This window comes from Paramormyrops kingsleyae, chromosome 4 (genome assembly GCF_048594095.1).
Source record: "Paramormyrops kingsleyae isolate MSU_618 chromosome 4, PKINGS_0.4, whole genome shotgun sequence".
Lineage (NCBI taxonomy): Eukaryota > Metazoa > Chordata > Actinopteri > Osteoglossiformes > Mormyridae > Paramormyrops > Paramormyrops kingsleyae.
This window is the reverse complement of record NC_132800.1, coordinates 6535837-6560482: the sequence shown is the minus strand read 5'-3', so window position 1 is coordinate 6560482 and position 24646 is coordinate 6535837. Positions and strand designations below refer to the sequence as shown.

Here is a 24646-nt window from a genome sequence, read left to right as displayed (position 1 = left end):
TAATATATTTCTGTGAGATTGTGGTTATTTTACCTCCTTATCTGAATTTATATCGACCAAGCATTATTTTTGAATTAGTCCACAGATGCTGTTTTTGTTCATGTCATTGGTTCAGTTGGATTGCCTGAAAAGCTCTGCATAAATTAACCTGAGATACTGGTGGCTGCCAGTGGTTTTTCAGTAATGCTCCTCGGGATATTTGGCCTGCGAATAAGCAGGAGGAATTCTGCTCACATCAGTGAGACATTTCTCAGCTTGAAGGGAGGAACTGAGCCAGAGATGGACACAGATGGGTGTGCTGGCGCTGCGGGCGGCCCGGAGAGGGAAGGCACACGGGGATTAAGGTACCCGGCGATTTGGCTCGACTCCCAGACCGAAACATGACACTAAATCTGCTAATTCCCTCATTTGCACTCCGCGGGCTCATAACTGCCCCCTTCCCTGGTTTGGGGGATTACAGCGGATTATTACTGCGCTCTCTCTAACCGAATAACAGTGAGGGTGGGGGGGAGAGGGAGGCAGAAGCCCGTTTCAGTCCGGGCCTGTACCTACTGCGTATTGAACTGGTTTTTTAGAATGCAGACAAAGGTGCTTCAGTAGTGGGGGGTGGGGGTCCGGTGATGGGCCGTTCATCCAGGAGTAGCGAGTTCCTCTTCTGTTTGTCTCCTGGTCCTCGAGAGATGGAGCTACATGCCTGGAGGTGGAAGCCCCATATGTGGACCTGACTCCCTCCTGATTTCCCTGTTTGTTTCCCTGCAGTGGCTGAATGTGTGTGTGTGAAGAGTGTGTGTGAAGGGTGCGTGTTAAATGGTGCGTGTGAAGGGTGCGCGTGAAGGGTGTGTGTGAAGGGTGTGAGTGAAGGGTGCGCGTGAAGGGTGTGCGTGAAGGGTGCGCGTGAAGGGTGTGTGTGAAGGGTGCACGTGAAGGGTGCGCGTGAAGGGTGCGCGTGAGGGGTGCGAGTGAGGGGTGTGAGTGAAGGGTGCGTGTGAAGGGTGCGCATGAAGGGTGCGCGTGAAGGGTGTGCGTGAAGGGTGCGCGTGAAGGGTGCGGGTGAGGGGTGTGAGTGAGGGGTGCACGTGAGGGGTGTGAGTGAGGGGTGCGCATGAAGGGTGCGTGTGCCCTGTGATGGGCTGGCTCCTCGGCTTGGGTAATTCCCCACCTTGTGCCCATTGTTTCTGGAACAGGCTCCAGACCCCAACGACCCTGCATCGGCCAACCAGTATGGAACATGAAGTCTGGTGCCTTGGTCATGCGGGCTTGCTGGCCCATGCAATACTGGCCCATACGGAAAATTCCCGAACATCCTGATGGCCTGAATCAGTCTATTCAGCATTTCAGTTTTATGCTGTATATCCCTATTGTGTATATTATTATCATTTAAAACATTTTATTTATTTTATTATATGTAGCACTGCTGGAGAAAAGCGCTCAGAGTTTGTACGCTAATAATAAACATATTCTACTCTATATATAGAGCACAGGATTCGTATTCATATTATCCACTGTACTCATAAACCACGTTTAAGCTGGACGGTTAACACACTGCAGATATACTCCAATACTGTACATACCCAAATATATCCTGGTATGACTAAGCTCATGCACATTAGTGCTGACACTGACCCACACTCTCTGCGTGTATAAGCAGGTAACAACATTAGAAACATCGTTAACCTCAGCATCGTGTTATTGCCTATTTTCTGTATATCATGTATTGTTTATAAATTGTATATATTCTATTTATGTTACTGACTGCTATTCCTTTTTTTTGCTATTTGTTGGTCTTTGTTATACAGTATGTGTTTACGTCTAAGTGAGATATGGAAACACGTTTTTCATTGTAATTTTACTAATGAGAGTAAAGCCTTTGAATCCTTTGAATCCATTACACATAATTGACACTGGTATTTTGTGGTTTGTGTATTGAGAGGCGGTGCCCCTCTGTGCAAGTGTGCAGATGTGCATGAATTTCTGGCACACACCTGGATGCATCAGTTCACATACACAGACGCTATGTAAGTATGATGCCCTCAGTGGCCCCTTGAGAGGCTGTGGAAGCAGCGTTTGCTGTCAAACATGCACACACAGACACACACACACACACACACACACACACAGACCTCTTCCCCCGGGACCTTAAAGGCAGACAGGCAAACACTGGCTGGTTAGTTCATACAGATGGCCGCCCTTCCCACAGGAGTATGTCAGATAGGATTTCCAGCTAACAAGAGTCCTACTCTTACATGTCCCTGAAACACCCTAAGGACACAGGAATGGTCAGACTTACACGTACTGTAGATACTCAGAGCGCATCAAAGCTTTGCTGCTGTGTGAACAGCCACTGTTACTCTACATGATCTTCCAGGTAAGTCTCAGGCATGGAAGCTGCTGCCCTCCAGGTCATGCTCATCCTGGGTTTCATTCTCCAGCCACTGATATCCTGCTCCCGCCATCCATGCCCCCCTCCGTCTCTACCTTTGTAATCCGAGCGGATGTTGCTTAGTAACGGGAGACGGGCCGCAGGATCGCAGTGGTGTCGTGATGCGCCCGCCCACCAGCCGTGAGCCCAGGGATACCTGTACAGAGGGGGTGGGGGGGGGGGGGGACTTACGGGTTGGCCTACTTTTCTACTGCCATTAATGGAACCAAATGCCAGGGTCAATCAGTACTGAAAATGGCAATGAACTGGTTAAAATGTGACGAGAAGTCCTACAGAACTTTATTTTCTTGAACGTAGATGAAATGTAGTTAAAACCTATAGGCTCATGCAAAAATCATATGCTCAAAATGTAATGTGACCCGTAAAACTCTTTAAGCATCAGTTGTCGCGATGATGCATCATGAAATCTAAGCATTCAACAGTAGGATCAAGCATGCAGAATTTTGTCATTCTGTTTCTCCTGAGGTCTCTTTTATTGTTTTAGTGGATTTCCGATGCGATGACCACAGGCTCCCCCTGCTGTTCAACATTATTCACTGTCCACAGGCTCCCCCTGCTGTTCAACATTATTCACTGTCCACAGGCTCCCCCTGCTGTTCAACATCATGAACTGTCTACAGGTCCTTTGCATTTTTTTTATTTATCAATTCAGTAAAAAGCAAGGTGACGATAAAAACTCATAAACAAGCCTGATAAAAGGAAAAAAGACTCATTTAGTTCTCTCAGCATATTTCTTTATTAATTAATATATTCTTAGAGGATTTTTCTTATAAAATATATCACATTTCAGTGAAGGGCAGCAGAAAGGGGTATAAATAGCTTTTGATTTCATTTAACAAGTATCCACAACCATATAAAGCTAACGGTTAAAACACAGATTAAAGTATGATGGTCATTTTGCCATAATCATACAAAAAAGCAACAGCAACAACAAATAGTAATAATAATAATAATCATCATCATAATAATAATCTGAATCATAATAATGATTGAAGCCTCAGCAACTAGCGAAAGAAAATGAACAGCGGCGTACACAGTTTGCGGTTTTGTGAGTCCCTATAGAGAAAAACGTTAAAAACAACGCATTTGGGGGCGTGGTGAGTGGAGTAACTACTTTGTAGGCTGGGGTGTAGTGTGTTGGCGGGTGGATATACGTGTTTGTGGATTTACTATCCAGCAGTTCACAAAACGGTGTTCGTCGCATCCACACTGAACAGCTCTCGTTTCCATTACACCATCCGCCTCTCCTATTAACGCCTTTGTCCACACTGAGCAGAGCATCCCAGAGTTGTCTTGGCAACACTGTCCCCCTGCAGCACCAGGTGAGCTCCACGGTTCATTTTGGGGCACTGCTTCCAGGCACTGCGTTTTCATAGCCTATAGCGAGAAAAAAAATGATATCATCAATGTTGGTCTGAAGAGAGCTGTGTCCTCACCGCTGCCTGTGCCCCATCAGCCTTTCAAGCTAAAATATCCATGTTCTGTAAGCTGCGTTTAGACTGTGCTAGGGGCTGTAACATTGAAACCATGCAAAGTACAGGTTTAGCTCACAGATGCAAGGTGCATTTCTTTTTGTGTAAGAAAAACCAGCGGTCAGGTATGGAAACCACGTATTCCCAGGAAAATGCCAGAATGTCAGTTCAGTCTTGGATCAGAATGATTGTGGTGCCCAGATGATCCTACTGCTAAACTGACTTTTACGGTCATCACCATTTACACAGTCGGATGTTTTCCTGGAGAAATTCAGAGTCAGTATCCCAAAGGGGCAGTGGCGAGACACCTCCGGGAACCTGAACCAGACACTCTCAAGATGGCAAACCTTAAAGACGGCAAAGCCTGCCACAGACGTCTGGAATGTGCGAACGAACAAATGTAAACAAGCGTACACATGGCACACAGACACAGTACCAAGGAGCTCCTGCGATTTGGCCCTGTTCTGGGGGAGCCTGGGTTTTTTCACAGGGGGTTTGCGGTTCGGGGGCCTCTCTGCATTACCGGGGCTGTCCCGGTCAGTGCCTGAAGGGAAAGGTCAGCAGTGGCACAGGAGCACACACACCATCAGCGGGGGGGACAGACAGATGAGGACCCAGTGAGGTCAAAACAAGGATGCATAAAGCTGCAAGTGCAAAGCGTGTGCGCCACATGTATGATTCTAGAAAGTTCTAGGCTGCCATGCAGGACATATGTGGCAAATTCTTCTGAGGCATACCTGTGTCAATGGAAAGTAATTTCCTGTTCCTCTGTGGCTTTACAGGTGCTGCAGGTCTAATGAATGTCTCCCCTGTTAACCACAGAATGCATCACGTCCATCACTCACCATTATCATCATATCCGTCATTCTCAATTTGGTGTCTTTTTTTTTACTCCAATCACCTTCGTCAACATAATTATTGTCATCAACTTCTTCATCATTATGATAAATATGGTCTTCAGCGTGATCTTCATCCAACCGCCACGCGCACCACAAACCAACACCTCTCAGCAGCCATACCAACAAAACGTGGGACGTGACCATAACATTTCCTGCTGTAAACATCTCAATCTTCAGCATCTTCTGTTCAGAAAGCCACTTCTGAAGAGAAAGCCAAAATCCGAACTTTTCACTAATGACTATGATATATTTAAAACCCTGAGGACTCATCCTTATAAAATTTTTCACAGAAACCCTCTTTAAACAGTCAATGAACCAGTGTTATTAACACTGGCTGTAGATCTGAACAAGCTACCTTGGGGGATCGACACGTCAGGGCCAAGCTTGGTAGAGGAGTGCGGGACCTTTCTCTCATTGGCCATCTCAGTTGCAGTGGGCGTGACTGGCTGTGTGCGGAGGAAATGAACCCGGAGAGCACATTGATACTAACACAACGTTTCACGAGAACTAACGACACGCACCAAGACAAACATACACTCGTGTTCGTCATTTCAGATGCACAGGAGTAAATAAGGCATACAAAGGGCACCAGGACACGCACACGCACCTTTTCGGGGACAGGAGAAGGCCGTACCCCTGTCCTTCCCTTGTCGGCATCCTCGTCTTTGCCTCTTATGTCTTTTCGTTGCTCTTCCCTCTCACCGTTCACGTTGGCCTCCTCTTCAACACCTGAAAGTCGGAGGGGTATACTGGAAAATCATTCAGACTGCGGGTTTCAACTTTGCTATATAGATCACTTTTTGAAACTATTCTCACCTTTAATATCACATTGTAGTATAACTCGGATAACTCTTACTGTTAAACTCAAATCAAAGCTTATTAATCAGAACAGTAAGATAACAGCATCAGCTCAGTTTTCATTGCCTCAGTTTTACTCTCAGTCTGTCTATCAAGAATTGACCCTTATACCACAGGACCCAACTAATCCCCTTCACCAATTATTCAACAGCTACCATTAAAAAGCTCCTCTAGCCAGGAAGGATACATATAAAAAGTAATTTATTCCCTCAAATTTCAGGTTCAAAATTAGTATTACTGCGTGTTTTGGGATTTTTATTGGTTGTTTTTTTATGACTACTTATTGTGTTGGTTACCGTTGTGTTACGTATGAGCAACAAAGTAGGAGAGAGTTTGAAAACTGTGGAGGATGCAGCTTAGTAATTTTATGCAAAGGTCTATTTTTTGGGGTGTGATGAACGAAGACAAATTAAATAGGGCAGGGGGGGGGGGGATATGTCCCGCCAGTTCCTACACCACTGTCTATGAGGAATGTCTGTGACTTCATAACGTAAAAAACTTTCTTGAATCTTGAATGACTAAGCAGCCATTTTTATTTAGTTTTGAATGTGAAGGTGCACGATGTGCCAATAATTCAAAGTCGATGCGGAATGGCTTTCAGATGCTTAGTGCAAACAAGACGCTGCCTGTTCTCAGGATGCGCGTGATCCTCACACAGATCCTATTTATGCTCACCAGTCCTCTTCAGGTTCCCACAGCTGCTTCTTCTGAGCTTCTCACTGTGATCTTTCCTCATTCGCTTTGATTCCATCCAACCATTATTTTGACTTTTTTTCACTTTCTCTCCATGCTACCCCCCCCCTGCCACCCCCACACTTTGATAACTCTGTTGCACATGCTGCTCAGAGATCTCGCATACCAGAAGGACTGTTTTTCCATTTTCCCTCCTTTTTTTGGTCTTAAAGACACCCTTTTCTAAGCACCATAATATTTTAGTACCTTCTCTTCCAAGGGTCCGGGTTCAGAAATCAAAGGTGTTTGTGTTCCCTGTTAAGCACCTGGTTATGCTGTCTCTGCTTCTTTGATAACTGAGATAACAAGCATCTTTTCTTCTGCTAAACTCTCCTTGCCATTCCACTCATGACCTGGCTGGAAACAGGCCCCCGCTTGATATTATCTCACTCGCATCAGGCTGTCCCGCTCGTTTATTCTCTCACCTAAAATATCTCACCATCCGAGACCTTAAACTGCTATAAAAGCACCCCCTAATGTAAAGGACTCCCACACTAATGTGGTATTTTTAGTAGTAAAAATCTACTTCCATATTGTGAAAAGACATCATAAAACTTGAACAACCGACTTCCTAACAAATTTGTGTATTGCTTGGCACTCTCACTAACAGGTTGTAGTACCGGGGCTTTCCTGTAGACGGCGCTGTCTCAGTTTTGCCAGGCTGGGCTTGCTGCTCTGAGGAGGGGGGTCTGGTTTTACCCCATATGGGACTGGTCCCTCCAGACTTTCTCCAGTCTTCCTCCTTTCTCCCAAAGGATGGAAATTTGCTTGTCTTTCCATCTGGGTGAATGCAGGTGTCTGCTTACTCATCTGCAGGTCCTGGGTAGCTTGCTGGTCTGCTGGCGTTACCAACACCATCTGTCTATCTGCATGTCTTTCTGAAACTGCCCTTCTTTGCAGCTGAGTGTCCAATGGTGCCTGGCTGTCTGCCCATATGACTACACCCATCTGGGCATCTGTCTGTCTGTCTGATGGGGTCCGTCTGTACGTATATGTATCTGATGCAGCCTGTCTGTCTGCCTGCTTAAATAAACCTACCTGCGCATCTGTCTGTCTTTCTGGTTGGGTCCGTCTGTATGTGTGTGTGTCTGATGCAACCTGTCTGTCTGTCTGCATCAGCAAACCCATCTGTGCATCAATCTGCCTTTCTGACAGTGTTTGTCGGTATGTATGTCTATCTGATGCTGCCTGTCTGTCTGTCTGCATAACCAAACCCATTTGTGCATCCGTTTGCCTTTCTGACAGGGTCCGTCTGTATGTACGTCTGTCTGCTGCAGCCTGTCTGTCTGTCTGCATCACAAAACCCATCTGCACATCTGTCTGTCTGTCTGACAGGGTCCGTCTGTGTGCATATGAGTCTGACACAGCCTGTCTGTCTGTCTGCATAACCAAACTCATCTGCCCATCTGTCTGTCTCTCTGACAGGGTCCGTCTGTGTGCATATGAGTCTGACACAGCCTGTCTGTCTGTCTGCATAACCAAACTCATCTGCCCATCTGTCTGTCTTTCTGATAGGGTCTGCCTATATGTATGTGTATCTAATGCAGCCTGTCTGTCTGTCTGTGTAACAAAACCCATCTGCCCATCTGTCTGCCTTTCTGATAGGGTCCGTCTGTGTGTATATGAGTCTGATGCAGCCTGTCTGTCTGTCTGCATAACCAAACTCAACTGCCCATCTGCCTGTCTCTCTGACAGGGTTCGTCTGCGTGTATATGAGTCTGATGCAGCCTGTCTGTCTGTCTGCATAACCAAACCCATCTGCCCATCTGTCTGTCTTTCTGATAGGGTTTGTCTGTATGTATGTGCATCTAATGCAGCCTGTCTGTCTGTCTGTGTAACAAAACCCATCTGCCCATCTGTCTGCCTTTCTGACAGTGTGCGTCTGTGTGTATATGAGTCTGACGCAGCTTGTCTGTCTGTCTGCATAACCAAACCAATCTGTCCATCTGTCTGTCTCTCTGATAGTGTCCGTCTGTGTGTATGTGAGTCTGATGCAGCCTGTCTATCTGTCTGCACAATCAAACCCATCTTCCCATCTATCTGTCTGTCTGACAGGGTTCGTCTGTGTGTATTTGAGTCTGAGGCAGCCTGTCTGTCTGCCTGCATAACCAAACCCATCTGGCCATCTGTCTGTCTGCCTCCCATGGTACGTCTATGAGAAAGTGTATCTAATGCAACCGGTATGTCTGTCTGTGTAATCACACCCATCTGCCCATCTGTTTGTTTGTCTGGCAGGGTCTGTCTGTATGTATGAGCATCTGATGCAGCCTGTCTGTCTGTCTGCTTAAGCAAAGCAATTTGTGTGTCTGTCTGTCTTTCTGATAAGGTCTGTCTGTGTGTATGTCTGTCTGATGCAGCCTGTCTATCTGTCTGTGTGACAAACCCTATCCGCCCATCAGTATATCTTTCTGAGAGGGTCCTTCTGTGCATATGAGTGTCTGATGCAACTTGTCTGTCTGTTTGCATAACCAAACCTATCTGCGCATCTGTCTGTCTTTCCGACATGGTCCGTCTGTATGTATGTATGTTTGACGATGTGTGTCTCTCTGCATGTCTGATCAAATCTGTCTGCCTGTCTGTCTGTCTTTCTGATACAGTCTGCCTGTCCATCTGTCTTTCTGGCACCATCTGCCTGTCCATCTGTCTTTCTGAAATTGTTTGCCTGTCTGTCTGTCTTTCTGACACTGTTTGCCTGTCAGTCTGCCTTTCTGGCATTGTCTGCCGGTGTGTCTGCCGGTCCATTTGCCTTTCTGGCAACATCTGCCTGTCTGCTTGTCTATCTGGCACTGTCTGCCTGTCCATCTGCCTTTCTGACATGGTCTGCCTATCTGCTTGTCTATCTGGTACTGTCTGCCTGTCCATCTGCCTTTCTGACATTGTCTGTCTCTCTGTTTGTCTTTCTGACACCATCTGCCTATCCATCTGCCTTTCTGACATTGTCTGCCTGTCTGCTTGTCTATCTGGCACTGTCTGCCTGTCCATCTGCCTTTCTGACATTGTCTGCCTGTCTGCTTGTCTATCTGGCACTGTCTGCCTGTCCATCTGCCTTTCTGACATTGTCTGCCTGTCTGCTTGTCTATCTGGCACTGTCTGCCTGTCCATCTGCCTTTCTGACATTGTCTGCCTGTCTGCTTGTCTATCTGGCACTGTCTGCCTGTCCATCTGCCTTTCTGACATTGCCTGCCTGTCTGCTTGTCTATCTGGCACTGTCTGCCTGTCCATCTGCCTTTCTGACATTGCCTGCCTGTCTGCTTGTCTATCTGGCACTGTCTGCCTGTCCATCTGCCTTTCTGACATTGCCTGCCTGTCTGCTTGTCTATCTGGCACTGTCTGCCTGTCCATCTGCCTTTCTGACATTGCCTGCCTGTCTGCTTGTCTATCTGGCACTGTCTGCCTGTCCATCTGCCTTTCTGACATTGCCTGCCTGTCTGCTTGTCTATCTGGCACTGTCTGCCTGTCCATCTGCCTTTCTGACATTGCCTGCCTGTCTGCTTGTCTATCTGGCACTGTCTGCCTGTCCATCTGCCTTTCTGACATTGTATGCCTGTCTGCTTGTCTATCTGGCACTGTCTGCCTGTCCATCTGCCTTTCTGACATTGTATGCCTGTCTGCTTGTCTATCTGGCACTGTCTGCCTGTCCGTCTGCCTTTCTGACATTGTCTGCCTGTGTGCTTGTCTATCTGGCACTGTCTGCCTGTCCGTCTGCCTTTCTGACATTGTCTGCCTGTCTGCTTGTCTATCTGGCACTGTCTGCCTGTCCGTCTGCCTTTCTGACATTGTATGCCTGTCTGCTTGTTTATCTGGCACTGTCTGCCTGTCCGTCTGCCTTTCTGACATTGTCTGCCTGTCTGCTTGTTTATCTGGCACTGTCTGCCTGTCCATGTGCCTTTCTGACATTGTCTGTCTCTCTGTTTGTCTTTCTGACACTGTCTGCCTGTCTATTTGCCTTTCTGGCACTTTCTGCCTGTCTGTCTGCCTTTCTGGCACCGTCTGCCTGTCTCTCTGCCTTTCTGACATTGTCTGCCTGTCTGCTTGTTTATCTGGCACTGTCTGCCTGTCCATGTGCCTTTCTGACATTGTCTGTCTCTCTGTTTGTCTTTCTGACACTGTCTGCCTGTCTATTTGCCTTTCTGGCACCGTCTGTCTGTCTCTCTGCCTTTCTGGCACCGTCTGCCTGTCTCTCTGCCTTTCTGACATTGTCTGTCTGTCTGTTTGTCTTTCTGGCACTGCTTCCCTGTCCATCTGTCTTTCAGGCACTGCATGGCTGTCAGTCTGTTTTTCTGGCACCATCTGCCTGGCTGTCTCCCTTTCTGGAACCATCTGCCTGTCTGCCTGTCCTTCTGCCCCAGTCCACCCTAATGCCTCTGGGGCTTTGGGTTTGCCTGAATGAGTAAGAGAAAGTGTCACCCTGTTCACCTGTGCCATAGAAACCGTCTGCCTGTCTGCCTGTCTTTCTGCATCTGTCTGCATATACATCTGTATGTCTGTCATGCTTTGTCTGTCTGTCTGCATGTGTACCCCTTTCTGTATGTCCTTATGTCTGTCTAGTGTGTCTGTCATCATGGACACCAAGTGTTTTTCCACCCGGTGGGATGTTAGCCTGTCTGCTGGCTTCTCTGCCAGTCCCTCCCAATCTCTCAGTGTATTTATTCCCAGCTGTCTCTCCATTCTACCATCAGCTCCTGATTGTCCATGATGTATCTGTCTGTCTGCTTCTGTCTGCATGTCTGAACTTTCCTGCTTATGTGACTGTCTCCCCATTCCTGGCCGTCTCTCCATTGTTAAGATGACCTCTATTTGTCTTTGTGTCTTTGTGCCTGGCTGCCGGTCCACTGTAGGTCCCATGCCTGGCTGTCTCTGCGTCTGTCTCTGTCTCTCAGCCCCTGTTTCTTTGTCTGTTGATGGTTCCACCCGTGCCTGTGTCTCCCGACCTGTCTGTGTGTCTCTTATTTTGTCCACCACTTCCACGCCCTGTAGCTGCTTCTCTGTGCCCTGCTGCTTCTCCATTGTTAGATCTGATGTCCCCTCTCTAGGTGTCCGTCTGTCCGTCTTAAGCTGCTCATCCTTCACCGGGTCCACCTCTGCTTGTTCAAATGACTGTCTCTCTGTTCCTAAATGTCTGTCTGACATTGTATCTTTCCTCGTCCACTTATGCGACCTTCTGTGTGTTGTTCTCTGCTTGTCCGTTGCTTGATCCACTTCTGCGTGTTTAAGTGTCTGTTTGTCGGCCACTGACTGCCTTTCTGTCACTGATTCTGGCTCTGCCTTTCTCTGTGTTGGCCTCTCATTTTCCTGGCCTGATTCAGACCGCTGAAAGAGAAAAGCACATTTATTCACAAGAACGAGTCCCTACTTGAGTATAAAAATGGATACAGAAGATAGTGTATAAAAATTGACATACTTAATGGAGCATAACAACGTTCATTATCAACTGTATCATTCCCCTCAACATTTTATTTGTATTTCTCAAGCAGAGTCTGTGCCCTAAGGATATAAAATCCATCTTGGCTTAACAATTGCGATTCAACATAAGGGTGCCTGGGCTCTAAAGCCCTGAATAAACAGATGCAAAGCAAAATATTTACTCATAAAGACTGAGAAATTGTCCATTTTTTTTTTAAAACATTGTGGCTCTAGCACATGCTTGGGATAATGTCCTACCGGTTTGAAGGATAGGAACAGAGGTCGGCTTCCCTCTGTGGAGCCACACGGATCCTCCCCCCTCTGGATTCCCAGCTTCACGTCAGTACCCTCGCCGACCAGCTCAGGCTGCCTCGGAGGCTGAAGCAGCGTGTACACGTTTTCCGTGGCGATGCTGACAGGAAAGGCATGGAAGGCGTTTCCAAGCAACCTCAGATGCTTGAGTCTGTAGTTCTAATCCACCCACATAGCTGCATTATCTCAAATACATTTGTCTTTAAGTCAAGTTTGATGTTTTACTGGTCCAAAACATGTACTGAACATGTAGATTCAGGTGTTGTTCATTTACTCAATAGATAATGAGGTAAATCATAGGTAATGAGATGTAGTTTTCACAGCATATTAATAAAAACAGATGAATTTTGCATATTAGGCAAGTACAGTTCTCACGTCATAGAATTACATCTTAGTTTCTTACCCAGTGGGCGCTGTGGCCACTGTCCGACACTCGTCCCCACAAGCTCCGCCCCATACACTCAAATCTGTGCTCTGATTGGCCAGTGCAGAGTGGCGGTGCCTGCGGAAGTTGAAGATGGCCAGCATGTTCCGCCGCTTCTTTCTCCTTAGGGATTGGGCCTTGTGAATTGATGACAGTTGACTGTGAGAGATGGGGGAGGAGGGAGGTTAAAGACAAGCATTTGGTACAACATCGATTTTCCAGCACAAGCTCAAGAAGCCACCATTCAGCCAAGCCAGTGAATCATAACAACAGATCCCCTCCCTAAACCCACCATGTGCTTCTGCCCCTGTGCCCCCACCACCATGGCCAACAGCAGGGCTAACACAGAGCCGTTGCTAGGCTACACCTTCTGTCACCCAGTGCCGACAGAGAGAGGGGAGCTTTTACTACACAGCCAATAAGCTCAACAACACCTGTGCCCGTAAAACATTTCAACGTGATACAAGATGCGTAACATGCAGCCAAGCACATTCAGTTAGAGTAGGAACATGTGCCTTCCTGGCTGTGATTGTGAGCAATCCAGTGTGTGTGTCTGTGTGTCTGTGTTTCTGCAATAAATACATTGTGAGGACCAGATTTCCCAACAATGTGATAAAAACCTGTAACTTTTTACCTTGTGGGGACATTTTTTCAGTCCCCACAAAGATAACCTCAATTTTATAAAAATCTGTGGCTGCAATCAAAAAACTGAAAGTGCCAAAAGTATTTGGTATTTTGTTTGGTTACTTTTGGTTACACGTGGGACTGGGTAAGGATCAAGGTCGTCATATTTTGGATTACAGTTATGCCCATAGAAATTGTGTGTGTGTGTGTGTGTGTGCGTGCGTGTGCGCATGTGTGTGTGTGTGCACGTGCGTTTGTGTGTGCGCGTGCGTGTGTGTGTGCGCGTACGTGTGTGCGTGTGTGTGTGCGTGTGTGTGTGTGCGTGAGTGTGTGCGCGTGTGCGTGTGTGCATGTGTGTATGTCTGTGTGTGTGTGTTTGTGCCCCATCTCTACCCTGTACCTGTCTGGCAACACTCTTTTGGTGTAAAAATCCGGGAGTCCGTCGTCGAGGGGCGTGGCCACACCATTCTCCGTACAGTGCTGGAGAACAAGAGCCCAAGTAACAACAGAAGCAAAGTCATCCTTCGCATAATGGCACAATCTCCATATCTCAGTTGTTTTAAGTCTTCAAAGACTGATAAGTGATAATGGGGGGTGCGATTGTGTAATTAATTTCCTGTTTGGCTATTTTTTGTCTTACCATCTTTTTTCCACCCGGAGGATGTGCCAAGGAGATAGAGATTTAGTGAGACACACTAAGTGGAGACAGAACCAGAGCTAGCAGGCCCAGCATTGTCGACATGGAACAGGATGTGTTGGATTGCAGAGCCAGCTGGGGTATGGCGTGGCGTGTGGACCTTCAGACTGATAAGGATCAGTGCATGATCTAAGCCTACGCCCCTGGGAACGCCCTGCCTTTCAAATCAGCGCAATTCGCTGTTTACACGCATCCAAGCGATTAGTCATCCTTTCTGGTCTAATTGGCTTCTTCAGGACCTGTCTGGAAGTGCTCCAGGCTCAATTTATAAAGCAAGGGTGAGGGGGGGCCTGATGCGTCTTGCGGCCAAACCTCTGGTCAGATTCACCGTCTGAATTATGCACGAGTTATTAGCTTAAAAATGTTGTTTCTGGGCAGAATCGGTGAGGGATCTTTGGAATTAGAGAGGGAGTAGGACTTCCAGGCCGAGGGGGTAGGACTTCCAGGCCGAGGGGGTAGGACTTCCAGGAAGCTAAAAGGCCATCAATGTGGAGAATACTCTTCCGATGAAATGGCTCATTTCAGATCTGAATAATGTGCATTTCCAAACTATGTCTGCTGTCTGTCTGCCCACCTTCCTGAGATTTTACTGTAATATCTGCACCTCCTCACCGAGTACAAGGGGCCGTGTCCTCCCCGGTGTCTCCGTGGTGGCCTTGGCCTGACTCGGGTCACATGATGTAGCGGTGCACCCTGGGTAGGCAAAGTAGCAAGGCATTCCCATGATGCTGAGCTGGATAGAGGAGATGATAGGGGCGGTGCAGAGGGTGGGGTTGAGGAACTGGAATCATCGCAGAGACCTGGGACAGAGAGAAGAGGGTACGGGGCAGAAACATCACCATTAGGTGGCACAGTGGCCAAGTCCTTAGCAACATAGCCTCTCAGTTCCTGATATAGGGCTGGAATCTCACTCCCACTCTTATATGCAGGTGGTTCCTGTGTTTTACATATGAGTTTGTACTCATTGCGAAGGATTGGCATCCTGTCCCCTATCTGCCCAAGGTGTCCCCTGCCTGTCAAAGGTGTCCCCTGCCTGTCCAAGGTGTCCCCTGCCTGTCCAAGGTGTCCCCTGCCTCATATGCTGCCTTTGCAGGGACTGGAAATATTCCAGGGTCACTGTGACCCTGTGCTGTAAGTGGGTATGGAAAATGAGTGGATCTGATTATATTCTAGCATTTATACATGCCATTTGTTAATATGACATCTAACGTCTAACACTAACTCTTAGTCTTATTGATTTATTATTAGAACATAACAGTTAATAGTCAGGTAATGCCCAGTTTGAGCTGAAGTCAAATTTAATGAGGGAGAAAAGGTGATAAAATGGTGACACTGTGTTTAATCAGTTCTATCAATATTTATTTGCATCAATATTTGATATGAATAGTGGGAAAACAGCAAAAAAAAGAGAGGAAAAAAACAGTAAAAAAAAAAAAAACAAGGGTTAGGGTTTGGAGAACAGATCAGATAATCAGGCTCAGCTGAACCGAATCGAATCTGTTGGCTTGTTAGGGAATAAATGGACATGGGGGGGTTGGGCAGTTCCTCATGTGATTCTCATGATACAGGCCCCAGGTGTGACCCCCCCAAGCTGACTACAGGGTCTCCATGATTCAGCACTAACATGGGCCGAGTGCCGTTTAATCTCCTGTCATGAATCATACATCCATGTTGTCTCAAGATTCAAAGGCTCGCTTTTGCGTGTTGATTTGATGCTGCAATTTACGATTTCATAAAACACAAAGAAAATGATATATCTGAAATGGTGGACAAACATTTCATGCGTTTGATATTAACCAACTACTAGCGGGACAGTATTTTGTAAAATTGTGTGTATTTAATATCTATATTATCCTAGTCAAGTATTCGAACCCCATGCCCAGCGCAAGTGAGGTTTGCATGTCCTGATGTTTCCGAGTTTCCTCCAAACGGGGGCGTAGGCAGAAGATGTGACAAAATGTCACCTCAGGCCCCTTGCTAATCAGACGAAACACAGGTCCCATTAATACAGAAATACAGACAGAAGGTATTATTTACCACCTTCGTCTTCAGGGGCCCCTATAAAGTGCTGGGGTCCCTGAATCTGTCAGGGGATTCATGCCCCTGCCTCCAATGAACTGTCCCTCTATATGTCCCCCCCCAAGGGGTGGATGGGGGGGATATATTCTGCGGTGGTTCTTCGGGGCACCCTGTGCTCTCAGGCTCGCTGTGATCTCACACTAAGTTACCCAATCGGTGACAGAGTCTAATACGAGATGCATTGTTCTGGTGCTCCTGTTGCCGTGCCAACGAGAGACAAGTGGCTTTGAGTTTGAGGGGTTGACGGGGATGCGCTCACTGAGCCTGGTGGACACGGGACGGATCCGCCTGGTCCTGCCGCTCCTCTTCTTGATCGCTAGTGTGTCCTGCAGCATCAGAGAGACACGTTTCCGACCGTGAGGTTCAACACTGGACAGAAGGTGGATGATTATGCACGGCCATGTTTGCTCTGTAGTTATTACAATATGCCACTACAAGCCAGTACAAGCCTTTTAATATGTTACCTTTGCCAAGGTCATATAGCCTATTTAAATTTTAATTAGGACTCTGTGTCAACAACAATGAGTGTCACCATGCGGTCGTGAAAGGGCAGTCCCACCCTGACGTACCCCCCCCAACCACACACACACTCACTATGCTGGGTCCCAGGTCCTCGTCGGTGATGTCTAAGGAGTCACGGTGTTTGTGGGGGCACCGGCCCACTCCTGGCTCCCCATCTTCATCGCAGTTCCTCACCTGAGCCACTTGGTGGCTCTGCGAGTGACAGAAAGGAATCAGCATAACCCTGCAACAAACGCGCAAGCGGACAGACACACGGCGCCGGACGAATGGCACTCAGAGGGAACGTCGAGTGCTTCCAAACCACTGTCAGCATTTTGGGGTTTTGTGTGACTGTCTTCTTTAGTAATTACTTTAATTTATCTGCTATTTAAATAATGAATCCTGTTTTGCCGATAGCATAACTAGCTGCAATAAAGGCATTTTTAAATTATCAAAGCGGACAAAATGCAGAGGCTCTGAGCCGCACGCAGACAGGATAGACAGATCGAAGGCAGAGCAGTACAGGCGGCCGCTGTTCCTCTTTGCAGTCTGTGTGTCGGGGAGCCTGAAATGAATACAGTCACATCCAGGGCGGCCGCTGTTCCTCTTTGCAGTCTGTGTGTCGGGGAGCCTGAAATGAATACAGTCACATCCAGGGCGGCCGCTGTTCCTCTTTGCAGTCTGTGTGTCGGGGAGCCTGAAATGAATACAGTCACATCCAGGGCGGCCGCTGTTCCTCTTTGCAGTCTGTGTGTCGGGGAGCCTGAAATGAATACAGTCACATCCAGGGCGGCCGCTGTTCCTCTTTGCAGTCTGTGTGTCGGGGAGCCTGAAATGAATACAGTCACATCCAGGACGGGCACTGTAAACAGTACAAGGGCCATACCAAGGTCTTGTGTGTGGCGTACAGGTCTTGAAGAATCTGATCTACTATGGAGTTTGTTAGGTAGGAGACCACAGACAGCTTCACCTCCCTGAAAGAAAGAGAGGAAGAAATAGAGAGAGAGGGAGAGAGCTCTGGCACACCCATCCTCCACTAATTCTACCTCATCCATCATTCACTTTCCTCTCCATCATTATGCTCTTATTATTTTCCTCCCTGTCATCAATCTCTCATTCTTTTCCCACCCTCTTTTGCTTCATCCCTTCCACTCTGTGCTGTCCACCTGCCCCCCACTCCCTGGCTCTCTCACTCCATCGCTCGGTGGATGTCCAGCGCCGCTCTCTCCATCAGGGCGCTGCGGATGGCGGAGCGGGGAACTGACACTCGCTCGGCGACGGAGGACAGGGGCGGGGTCAGGCGCTCGGCAGCCCCGGAGGACAACGGGCACAACTCACGGCACAGGGACACCATGGAGTCCACGATCACCTGAGTGGAGACAGCTGGCCATCAGTTAACCGACCGGCCAATCAGATGACACGAACGGTGAAACGAACGACCAGCCAGTCAACCAATCAGAAAACAAATCAGCCAGATCTGAGAAGAATTGGCAATTTTCATGATAGTGTTTCAAGCTGTAAAATATTAAACACAAAAATTGTAAGATTAGTTAAATATTTTACCCAAAACAGAAAATATTCAGCTGTAAAACTAATTAATATTCAGAGCATCAAAAAGAATACAAACTCTGTTTTTACTTAAATGTAACACTTTCCTTAAGCATACAGATACGCAAGCTGACATTTCCAGGTGCAGCTCTTTAATCACTACGCCCCCTACTGCCCTGCCCTAGGTATAGGTGAGGGCAGACATGCAAATAGTGGGGACAGAAGTGACAGAGAAAGCCAGAAACAAACAAACAAGAAGACAGACAGACAGACAGAGAGAGAGAGAGAGAGACAGACAGATAGACAGAGACAGACAGACAAAGACAGACAGAGAGAGAAACAGACAGACAGAGACAGACAGACAGACAGAGAAACAGACAGACAGACAGAGAGAGACAGACAGAGAGACAGACAGACAGACAGAGAGAGACAGACAGACAGAGAGACAGACAGACAGATAGACAGACAGACAGAGAGAGAGAGAGAGACAGAGAGAGACAGACAGAGAGACAGACAGACAGAGAGAGACAGACAGACAGAGAGACAGACAGACAGATAGACAGACAGACAGAGAGAGAGAGAGAGAGACAGACAGAGAGAGAGACAGACAGACAGATAGACAGACAGACAGAGAGAGACAGACAGATAGACAGAGAGAGAGACAGAAAGACAGATAGACAGACAGAGAGAGACAGACAGATAGACAGACAGAGAGAGAGACAGACAGACAGATAGACAGACAGAGACAGACAGACAGACAGATAGACAGAGAGAGACAGACAGACAGAGAGACAGACAGATAGACAGACAGACAGAGAGAGAGAGAGAGAGACAGAGAGAGACAGACAGACAGATAGACAGACAGAGAGAGAGACAGACAGACAGACAGATAGACAGACAGACAGATAGACAGACAGAGAGAGACAGACAGACAGACAGACAGACCTGCAACTCTTTGTCGGCTGCCCTGGCCAGCTCCCCAGCCAGTGAGTCCAGTTTCTGACGGACCGGCCCATCTACTGATAGGACGTGGGCCAGCTCACAGAGGGAGGGATAGAGCTGGGGGAGGGGAAGAGCCGTCATTATAAATTAAAATACATCCCACAGAAACACAAACACACACATGTGTGTACACACACCCACACAGGTTTGTAATTATACCTTTGTGGAGACTCTCCATTAATTTCTACTGGGAAAACTCTAATCCCAACATGACGACCTTAACCCCTACAGATCCCTATCCTTAACCATACGTAACCAAACAAAATACATGACTTTTGGCATTTGTAGTTTTTTGATTGCATTCACAGATTTTTATGAAATTGAGGTTATCCGTGTGGGGACTTAAAAAATGGTCAAAGTAACAGGGGCTGGTTGCACAAAACACCTTAAGTTTTGACACTTAAGGTTTAATTTCTCCTTAGCTAAGGGATGGTCGCCTTAGTTAAGGAAAAACATTAAGGGATTTACAACATTGAAAGACGTTTTACAGCAGTATAATCTCGGTCTTGTTTCCATGGAGACCGTTCATATGCTTGCACTGGCGCCTGCTTGTGATACCCATTATCGTTACTCACAAAGTCAAAAAATGGGAGAAAAGAAGACAAGAAAGCCAAATTGGTCAGAGGAGGAAAAGATTATACTTTTGGAGGAATACAATGAAAGAAAGAACATATTAAAAAGTAAATTTGATCCGCGAATAACAGCAAACAGAAAACAACGAATGTGGGAGGAAATTGCAATGAAAATTAATTCAAGAAGTCTACATTGTGCTACAACGTTAGTTATTTTATGTTCATGATTGCAAACTAACTGGACATTGATTGAATATTGATTTTTTTCTGTTAATAAATTGATCTTCATATTGTACGGGAGCTTGAATCATAATGTGGGTCCCATCTATCACCCTCTTGGGAAGCCGGCTACATTAAAGAAGTGTGTCGCTATTTCATCCTCTTCTTGTTTAGAGGGGAATTTCACCACGGTGTTCAACAGGTGGGCAATAGCGTTTGAAATTCGGTGAATGACGCGGCACACCATTTACTTGTGGACATGAGATACATCGCCTATTACAGCCCTGAATGAGCCCATAGCATAAGACTCGCAGAGCAACGCAGCTGGGAAAGCATGGCTTCGGATTGTGGAGTGATCCAACTGTAGACAGTCGGACAAATCATAAATTGACTGCCGGTCAAATTTATAAAGCAAAATCAAATCGTATCTAAGGGGTTCTCCCGGTCATGGAAAACTCTTTTTGGGATGCGTTCATTTTCGTTATTTATTATAATTAACTCGGCCATGTTGCAGTTAAGGTACGGCTAGACTAGAGGTACCTTAATTTTTTCCCCTTAGTTTGGTTGCTAAGATCTTTTGTGCAACCGTTAAGGGATTCCTTAAGTATAAGACCAAGATAAGGAGAAAAACTTAAAGACTTAAGAGAAAATTTTGAAGAAAACCTTAAGGAGGAGACTTAAGGGTGTTTTGTGCAACCGACTTTATTTTAAAGAGCCCCACCCACACACACACACACACACACACACACTCACTCACCGCGCGTGAGTTACGGGCCTCCTTCAGCACCTGCTTGCCCGACTGAAGCTCCTCCCCCCGGCCCGCCCCCCTCAGCACGCACAGCTGCTGCTGCACACGCACGCACAGGCGCTCCATCACCTGTAGGGGGCAGAGGGAAGCAGGGGGCGTGGAGGATCCAGGCTGGGACACAGAAAAGCTATGGGATAGCCCCTCCCTGCCGGCAAATGCCACACAGGTAACAGGACGCCCACAAGGGGGCGGCGAACCGGCAGATCAGTGTGACATCACTGTGCCACCCGCATCTACTATTTCTGTCTAATGACTCTTCCCGCAGAAGGACAGGGCAGCGGCTCCAGGTCTTCATGCATTAGCAGATGGATGAGGGCCCACCTGCTCGGCCGTGCTGGTGACCAGTCCCTGGTGGAGGCGCAGCGCCTGACGCTGAGAGAAGCGCTGCGTCTGGTTGTTCCTCAGCAGCGCCCTCTGGATCTGCCTCCCCCACATCGTGGAGGGGGGGGGGGGAAAGGGAAGTAGAGATGGGAGAGTAAAAAAAAGGAGGTGGGAGCAGAGGTTCTTATTACAGTGATGTATGAGGCGGTAAGGTGCAGATGCGTCAGCGGCCAGCAGGGGGCCGTCACGCTGCGGCCTGCAGCCCACATCCCAGCATCCCCCCCACCCCTGCAACCTTGGCCAGGGCCTGCTCTGTCTTGTCAGGGCTGCTGCGGTACGCCTGGGTGACATCACTGAGGGGGAGGGGCATGTACTGCAGGGTGAAGTTACTGTGGGAGGAAGTGCGGGGGGAGCCAGGGGAGGGAGGGAGGGAGAGAGAGAGAGAGAGAGAGAGAGAGCATACTGTAAGGAAACCTCAGTTTGGCTACCATGACATTCATCTGACAGCTTCCCAGTGCCTTTGTGTCTCCATATTGTAATTTCAGCATCTTTAACGGTATATAATAAAACATGTATTTGATGGAGAGAGGGAGCAGGGGAGAGGGAGGAAAAGGGAGATAGTGGGATGGAGAGAAAGGGAGAAGCAAAGGGAGAGAGAGAGAGAGAGGGAAGCACATTGTAAAACTGTAAAGAAACCTCTGGCTTGCATGCGAGTCCGGTGACACCCTCCCAAATCCCTGTATCTTAATCTCAGCGCGTGGCGTGTAGCACGGAGCGCCTATATCCTGTGCACATGCATTCACGTGTCACTATGAGCAGCAGGTGACGGTGCCGGCAGGTGATGCAGCGGCTCTCACTGTTCCAAGGCTCGAGCGATGTCCAGGAGTCCCGTGGCCGTGGTGCTGTTACGGTCCCATGTCACGCTCCTAAAGACGGAACCATACTGTTTACATCCCGCAGACAATAGCGTGAATATGATACTGCACTCCCCTGTGTATATTTCACACTCAACTACTGGTTTAAAAACATATGTACATATAAATGTGACCATTTCACATTACTCAAGAAACTCATTCTATCCATCTACCTTCTGTAACCTCTTGTCCTATTCAGAGTCATGGGGGGTCTGGAACCTCGCATAGAAGCTGCAGGCGCGAGGCAAGGAATGACCTAGGATGGGATGCGAACCCATTGCAGGGCAGAGTCACGCACCATTCACTCACCCAAGCACAGCGATGGACAGTTTGGTAATGTCAATCAGCCTCAGCATGTTTTCAGAATGTGGGGGGGGGGGAGACTGGAGGAAACCCCACGGTGACACAAGGAGAACATGCAAACTCCACAGACATGGAACCCGGGCAGAGACCCAAACACCAGTCCCTGAAGTGTGAGGCAACAGTGCTAACCACAATGCTATTCTACCTCATGAACTGAGTCTACTACCTCAATTTCTTTCGATCTGTCCATCGCCCAAGCACATGTTCAGAACAGGGTCTCTGGGCCTTAGGAATACGCCATGTGGATTAACTCCCCCTAACCTGAGTGTGGTGTTGATTTGCAGGGCCTTCCCCAGCATCTTGGCCCCCATGTCCTCCAGGCTGTTCCCACTCAGGTCCACCTTGCGGAGGCAGGTGTTGCTGCCCAGGGCGTTCACCAGCACGGTGCCCCTCGAGCGGAGGCGGGAGTCCGCCAGCGAGAGCGACAGCAGCCCCTGCAGGCGGGAGGCCGTCATGACAGAAACGAAGAGAGAGAGAGAGAGAGAGAGAGAGAGGGAAGGAGAAGGAAGGGATTTAGATTAGGAAGAAAGAACAGAGTTTGGAGTGTAGGCATGTAAAATGATGGAGAGAGAGAGAGATGCAGCAAGAGGGGTCACTTTAATTTATTCAAATTGCCTTTATTGTTAGCTCTCACTGTAGCAATCATGGTGAAATTTTAAATTCAAATGAATCTTTCCAGCTTAACAATGGCCGCTGTTGACACAGCAGAGGAGGACAATCTCGCAGAATTCAGCATCCGACGGGCGTCTTCTGCCACGCCGCGTTAACCGTGACCAAAGACGATGAAAAAGACACCCTGTGTTTATTTAAATCATCCTCCATTTATAGTCCTCTATTTCTGCTCCGAGCGCTTATTATGGGATGCTGTGCACCAAAAAGGGGGCGTGGCCGAGGGGGCGTGGGTCCGGTGGCATGTGGCACTCACACACTCTTCTTCCTGAATGAGCTGAACCAGGTTCTGCAGAACTTCATCCAGGACCCTGCAGGCAAAGCCAACGGAACCGTGTTTAGGTCACGCTCACAGTCACCATGACCATAGGGGACAATATTGATTAGGCTTTAGACAATCAGTGTGTGAGGTCTTTGAGGACAATGACCAATTCCGGTGCAGAACGTCAGCTTCTCATAAAACAACGATACACTTTGTGTGCATCACTCTCATGTTCAAATGAGAAAACCAATCAGTCAATGAAATTTTCATTTCCTATAAGCATACTTTTTGGCAAGCAGGTTTCGAAAAAGCCCCTTGTGGTAGATAAAATTGCTCAGAATCAGAGTCCAGTTTATTGGCCAAGTATGTTTACACACATTCTGGCTCTGTTTCTGAATTAAAATTAAAAAGAGGAAATAAACCTATTTCTAAAGTTTTTTTTTGTGGAATCTCAGCAGTATAGACCCTGATATAAATGTCTCGAGACGTGGGATAAAAACAGACCCATCACCTCTAGGGAGAAAAGAAAGTCTGCGAGCGTGTAAAGACAGAGCAGAGAACGAGAACGAAGTGGATGGATCCAGCCCTTGGTAGTGACATGACTGGCTGATTGGAGTTCACCTCTTACCTGCCTGATTAAACCCGTCATTTTGATAGCAAATTGCTGCACCTGCTGCTCTAAAGACTAACGTGAGACACATGCAGGTATTTCTGTTTCTTCCCGCCACTTGTTTTGATGCCACGAATGATTCATTCTGCCGTCGCCAACTCAAAGAACGGGAGAACCACAAGTCTGATTTTCCCAAAGGCGCTGTCTTTGCATGACCCCGAAAAGGTACCAAAATGTGCACACATACACATAGCCCATGTATGAATATTCCATTCATTTCAATGGGAAAAACCCTAATCCCAACAATGACAAACTTAACCCCAACCTAGCCCTAAACTTAACCACAAGTAACCAAACAAAATACAAGACTTTTGGCTATTATAGTTTTTCGATTATAACCACAGATTTTTATAAAATTCAGGTTATCATTCTGGGGACTGTAGAAATTTCCCCACAAGGTCAAAAGGTCACAGGTTTTTTAATCACATTGTGGGGAAATGTGGCCCCTACAATGTAATAATTACAAACACACACACACACACACATGCACGGCCTGTACCTGTTCTTGATGTTGAAGTTTTTTCCCAGGAAGAGGTGCTTGATCGAAGGGTGCCGGGACAAGGCTGATAGGACAGCAAGCAGGTCCGCATCCAAGCCTGGTAAGAGAGCAACATCACACGACCTTACTGTGTCCATACTCCATCCATATGACAGTGATACTCAACTGGTGGCAGATACAGGGGTGGGGCCACAGGAGCACTGGCCCCAGCTGAAAGCTGATTGGGCCCCTGGAGTGTCCCTCACCAATTCAAAACATATCATTGGCTGATGATAAGCTTATGTATGAATTAAATGCCCCTCTTTTGTTTTTTTATAGTACCAACTACTCTGCAACATCCATTTTTCAGTTACACATG

General features: G+C 47.4%; 1 protein-coding gene across 4 annotated transcripts in view; it reads right to left on the bottom strand.

Annotated features, from left to right (window-relative positions):
- Positions 1–3152: 3152 nt before the first annotated feature.
- LOC111857141 (uncharacterized) overlaps positions 3153–24646 on the bottom strand; it is a 38512-nt gene continuing 17018 nt past the window's right edge. The window contains exons 19-40 of one of the 4 annotated variants that reach the window (XM_072710511.1): positions 24289–24385; positions 23114–23168; positions 22450–22622; positions 21769–21837; positions 21207–21300; positions 20912–21010; positions 20540–20659; positions 18935–19048; positions 17635–17810; positions 17328–17415; positions 16535–16654; positions 16200–16266; positions 14474–14661; positions 13565–13644; positions 12520–12699; positions 12063–12216; positions 7022–11711; positions 5419–5540; positions 5167–5257; positions 4650–4721; positions 4349–4456; positions 3153–3817 (exon numbers count right to left, since the gene is read on the bottom strand). In XM_072710511.1, the coding sequence (XP_072566612.1) occupies positions 3777–3817; positions 4349–4456; positions 4650–4721; positions 5167–5257; positions 5419–5540; positions 7022–11711; positions 12063–12216; positions 12520–12699; positions 13565–13644; positions 14474–14661; positions 16200–16266; positions 16535–16654; positions 17328–17415; positions 17635–17810; positions 18935–19048; positions 20540–20659; positions 20912–21010; positions 21207–21300; positions 21769–21837; positions 22450–22622; positions 23114–23168; positions 24289–24385 (6998 nt within the window). In that variant the 3' untranslated portion in view covers positions 3153–3776. Of the gene's footprint in view, positions 3818–4348; positions 4457–4649; positions 4722–5166; positions 5258–5418; positions 5541–7021; positions 11712–12062; positions 12217–12519; positions 12700–13564; positions 13645–14473; positions 14662–16199; positions 16267–16534; positions 16655–17327; positions 17416–17634; positions 17811–18934; positions 19049–20539; positions 20660–20911; positions 21011–21206; positions 21301–21768; positions 21838–22449; positions 22623–23113; positions 23169–24288; positions 24386–24646 lie in introns of those variants that run through there. The other 3 variants (XM_072710512.1, XM_072710513.1, XM_072710514.1) reach the window with 3 other exon arrangements.